Here is a 5,583-nt window from a genome sequence, read left to right as displayed (position 1 = left end):
CTTCAAAAAAAAAAATGTTTGCTTTATGTCTATATTTTAGGAAATGGTCTGTAGGTACAGAGATTTACTGACAATGTAGATATATGTGGAGCTTTTCTCCCCGGCCCTCCGCTGAAAAAGGGCTACTTAGCTCAGTCGGACAAACACAGTCAACAAATGTAAAATAAATAAAAATATATTTGATAACATTATTTTAGCTCAGGACTGAATCTGTTTTGCTTTTATCCAGGATAACTCATTTTGTGAAGCAGCTGTAATCATACTTTTCAACTGTCCAAATTTTCACAGAATGTCCAGATTTTTCGCTTATATTTTTGGTCTGTTTCTCATAAAATTTGTAGTTTTCTGGCAAATCACTGGAATAATCTAAGGATTGAAGTCACTAAATAATGACATACATTTTTGTTTCAGACTTCAAATCCTTCAGAAAATGTATGTTAAAATAAACCCTGTTACTCTAGCAACTTTCTAAGTCTATAAGAGCAATATTTAAAATATGCCCCTATTTTTGAGCCTTTGTCCCCCCATTTTGTCAGGCATTGTCCAGATTTCTTGCAGTATGGCTGTAATACTTTGCAGAGAGTTTTGTTCATGGAAGTTTGCAGTGCTGTACTTAGCTAAGGTGAAATGGGGTCTTATTTATATTCTCTAAAACAGAAGAGAATGTGATCCATACAGCATTTTAATTTTAAGTAAGTTATTTTTCTAACAGATATGGATACTTTTCACAATTACTCCAGTTCTGTTAAAAAACAGAAGTCAAGTTGCTATTGAAAGTATTTTTCTCTAAGGGTTACACTATAAATGAATCATGATTTTTGATGAAGAATTGTATCTTAATATTCTTAAATATGTTTCTTTTGTTTTCTAGCCTGAATTTTTTCATGTATGCCACACAAAGAAGGATTATGAAGAATATGGCCCCAGTATTTGTCGCCATAATCCTGTTTTTGGAGTTATGTCTTGATAGTAACTTCCTTTCCTCAAGTGATGAAAATGCAAAGCATTCAGTGCTGAACTAAAAAAGTGGACATTTGATAATGGAATATTTATCTATATAGTGCAGGTACTTTACTGTACATGCATAAAAGCTAGAATCATTTAAATAAAAGCCATTTATATGCCGACTGTTCAGTAGCTTCTAACATTCTTCCTGTAACAGTGCCTGTAGGCTAGAAGAAAAGCTGAAGTGAGATTACAAACGTGCTCCTTCTTATTACAAAAAAGGTACTAGTTATGTTTAACAGACGGTTACGGAAATAAGAATGCCATCTTATAAATATTTAAAATGACTGAAAAATGCAGTACAAATAAGTGTTTATATTTTGTATTTTAAGATGCTAGTAAAGCTAAAAAATAATTTCTGCACGGGTTAAGATTGTACAGCAGTAATGTAACAAAGAATGTTCTGTTGAAATATGAAGGCATGTATATTTCATTAATATATTTATAAAGAGATTGTTAAAATGAAACATATTTGCTATGGTATAAAAATATCACTTTGACTGCTTGAGTAAAACAGAGTTATGACCATTTTATTATTCTAGTTAGCATTACACTTATTTAAGTTTTAATTGGTTTGTATATGAATGTGTTTAGATTATGTTAATGAGTGGTAAATGGAATGCTGCTTTGTGACATTCTATTAAAATGCTCCATATCTTTATAGCTTCCATTGTAGTCTCTGTCAGTATTCAAAGCACGCTATAGCATGCATTCCTATTGCATGTACATAGTAGAATAATTTAAATTCACTTTTTGTCTGTACAGGGCAGATTAAATTTCATATCATTTCAGTTATTTATTTATTTGACTTGCCTAGTTCCATTAACCCTGTATTCTAGTCTCACTCAGGGTAGTATTTGTATAAACTGTGGCAAATTTGCTACAGCATACGGGGTATGTTCTAATTGTTTTCCGGGAAGACACTGTTAAGGAGGTAATGACAGAAATTATTAAAGATTCTATGAAAGAAATGAATATGCAGCTTAACTTCAGCGAACAAGTCGAAGTAATGACGTTTGGAAAAGAAGCAAAAATCTGGGTTTATCAGTATTTTTATTTTATTAAATCCGAGTAAAATCTTAGACTCAAAAGCAGATCAGAGAAAGCTGTGGTGTAAACTTATGAAAATATGATGGAGATGTAGGCTAGCTCTCTAGTGACATGAGAATTTGACTAGCTGTTGTTTACTGAAAATTAAATTTTTAAGTTAGCAGCATAAAAAAGCAATACATAGTTGCACAGGATATCAGATGTCAAAAAAGGAAGGATGTGTGACTAGTAGAAAAATGGATTAATCAGATGAGAGTGCAGTCATGCTGAGAGTATAGCAGGGGAAAGGAGAACTGCAATAGATCAGCAAGGAGAGAGAGAAAACATAACTGGATTGAAAATTTTAAACAGATATAACTCCTTTCTGACAAGTACCTTAAATGGAAATGCTTGGTGAAACATCTGGATTGGAGGACTGAGTGGTATTTCATGTTTGGCAAAAAAATAAGGTACAAGGTGGATTGTAAAGGGGAAGATAAAATAAATAATAAAAAAGGAAGTATTCCCTGGGATTCACAAATGTAGTAGCATGGATAGGATGCTTCATGACACAATCAGATTTTTAAACTGTCTATGCATAATGGGATGGGTTAGGACATGCAGTTAGGTGCAGTAAAATCTTATTTAAATGAATACCTAGTGACGAGTGAAGTACAGTCAGCTTTACAAAACTCTCAACAGTGTTGCATAGTGCCCTGTCTGTACTATTGCACTTCTGAAGCACACAGACAATCTATTTTGGGACAGCAAAAATACTTGGAAATGGTTAACTTTGCAGTTTATAGCATGATACTGAACAAGAGAAGAAAAGGCCCATTTAACTGAGGAATAACACAGTTTAGCCAAAGGACAGAATCTTAATATTAATCAATACTGAATAAGTAGTTCACTCAAAACACAGAACGTTAATATCTGAAAAGATTAAGAGACAGGTAGCTTATATTGGGTGGGGAGAAAAATGAAATAAATGTTCAAGATGCTAAAGTAATAGATCTAGATGACGTATTTACTAATGGAAGTAGAGAGATGATTAAATATGTAGACAGCCACATGCATTTTTTAACAAGAAAGGAGGACATCATGATGAGAAATGTCCTAAGGGTAGTTGTAAGCAATGCAGTGATATGGTATTAGAAATTTGATTGTACACCCATATAAACTAAGTGTCATAAAGAAGTCCTTTTAAAGCTAAATTGTCAGTTACAGGAACAAATGCTTGAAATTAAATCATATCATAATTAAAAAAAAAACTAAAACTAAAAAAGCCAAACATGGGAAAAGGGAAAAGAAAGAAGATTTTTGTATATCTGTGTATCTCTCTGTCTATCTGTCTGTCTAGCTATCTACTTATCTGTTTACCTTGTTAACAAGGTAGGTAGGCTAATGTATTATTCTTTTTTCAGTCAGAACCCAGGGTTCAGAGGTAGTTTATTTTTTATTTTTTATTTTACATTTGTTGACCGGGCTAGTTTAGCTGGATATATGTCCATTTTCAGTAGAGGCCCGGGGAGATAAGCTCCAAACAGTTAAAATAAATTTACATCAAAGAAATGCATGTTTAAAATGAAAATACATTTACAGTAAAAGGGAAAAAAAGAAAAAGATAGTAACTGTTCACATATTAATAAAGTATAAAAATGCAGTAAAATAGACTTGATTAGTGCAAGTACTGTTTCAAGTAGACATTCAGAAAGAATAATAGCATAATGTACAGTAAGTGTAGAGAAAGGAAAGTAAGAAGAAGCAGCAGTTATGTAATGCATCTAGTAGTGTGACGTGCAATTTTTTTTTTTTTTTTTTTTAGTAGTAATTAATACTATGATGGATAAATAGATCGTTAGATGTTAGGATGAAATAAATGCAGGGTTCTGAAGGTAAGGATTGAGTCGTGTATCAAGAGCTAGATAGTCAGTCAGGATTAGTACAGGGGCACAACCACTGTGTTTTGAGGAAGAGCTTGTTTCTTTTTAAAAAGAGTTATGGAGGGAATTGTAGATAGTTCAGAGGGAAGTAGGTTCCAGTGTTTTCCGACAGTATTAGAGAAGAGGGAATCTCCAGCCTTGTTGTTTGCGTTGTCAATATTTAAAAGAAGTTTGTGTGCAGATCTTAGAGACTTCAGGTTATGGTAAGGGTAAATAAGAGTAGATAGAATAGGTGTTTTGGCAGGTTGATACAGTATTTTATGGGTAATGGCTAGTTGATTAATTTTCAGCTGCTGCTGAAATTCAAGCCAGCCTAGTTGCTTTAGATTAATACAGTGGTTACCTGTAGCAAACCTGGCTATGCTATTGTAGGTGTTTTCTAATTTCATAAGATTATGTTTTGACAGGTTAGTAAATATGGGTGAGGCATAGAGAAGGGAAATGTCCTAAGGGTAGTTGTAAGCATTGCAGTGATATGGTATTAGAAATTTGATTGTACACCCATATAAACTAAGTGTCATAAAGAAGTCCTTTTAAAGCTAAATTGTCAGTTACAGGAACAAATGCAATTTTGTTCAAGCATTAAAAATGCAAAAGGTAGTTATATTTACATAATGAAGTGTAAATTAGAAATAAATGGAAATAGAAGAACAATAAAGAAGCAGATATGTTAGAAGAATGAACATTATCTGAAGAAAAAGTGCTGTAGGACATGCAGGGTTTTGAAGAGAAAATAACAATGTCATGGCTACAGCTGGAAAATAGTTGAAAGAAGGAGAATCTCCATAAGAGAAGTAGAAGGTAATCCATTGCAATTAATACTAAGAGTAAAAATTCAAGTAGCAAGAAGAATATTTTTCGTGATTAACTTAACTATATATGATATGTATGTAGGATACTACATACTGGTTTCATTAAAAAGAAGAGAAGAGAAGCAGAGTTATGGAAAGCTTTAGAAATAACATAAAATAATTGTCCAGCTACGAAGGTCATTTTACCATAATCTTAATAAAGATGTAATGAAGGGCAATATAGTTAATAAAACTGAATGTAAGGAATATGGCTGGATAACTAGATTAAATGCTGTCCAGTCACCAGGTCTTAATGAGACTTGCCCTTTAAAACCTATAAGTACACTCAAGGTGTTTATATCACTGATCATATGACTGACATTTTTTAAACCATTTTGTGCATGGCTGGCTTTCTTATACTTTGGAGCTTTTCTCCCCGGGCCTCTGCTGAAAAAGGGCCTTTTCGGCTCAGTCAGACACCCCTGGTTAACAAATGTAAAATAAATAAATAGCCATTCTGTGCGTGATATGTAACACTTAATAAAGAATTTGAAATCCGAAAGCTTATATATATATATATATATATATATATATATATATATATATATATATATGTCTACCTGATAACACCGACACGCCAAAACAACGGCGACGAAATAACCGACACGAAAATACCGAAAGAAAAAAAAGTTCAAAAACACGAAACTTCACATGCCTTACATACCAAAATCCCAACAAACAACAAAACAAATACCTTTCCCAAAAAACACACACACAACACAAGCACACCAAAAACCTTACAAACCTACACTAAA

At 32.8% G+C, this 5,583-nt stretch overlaps 1 protein-coding gene across 3 annotated transcripts in view; it reads left to right on the top strand.

Annotated features, from left to right (window-relative positions):
• Positions 1–1,673, top strand: part of ACTR3B (actin related protein 3B) — a 1,280,959-nt gene extending 1,279,286 nt beyond the window's left edge. For 2 of the 3 annotated variants that reach the window (XM_044066887.1, XM_044066889.1), the window contains one exon: positions 872–1,673. In XM_044066887.1, coding sequence (XP_043922822.1) covers positions 872–967 — 96 coding nt within the window. In that variant the 3' untranslated portion in view covers positions 968–1,673. The remainder of the gene's footprint in view (positions 1–871) is intronic. The other variant, XR_006364220.1, reaches the window with a different exon arrangement.
• Positions 1,674–5,583: the final 3,910 nt, after the last annotated feature.

Source organism: Protopterus annectens, chromosome 3.part1, assembly GCF_019279795.1.
Source record: "Protopterus annectens isolate FY-2018-M chromosome 3.part1, PAN1.0, whole genome shotgun sequence".
Taxonomy (NCBI): domain Eukaryota; kingdom Metazoa; phylum Chordata; order Ceratodontiformes; family Protopteridae; genus Protopterus; species Protopterus annectens.
The sequence above is the reverse complement of the archived record's forward strand: the minus strand, read 5'-3'. Positions and strand labels throughout refer to the sequence as shown.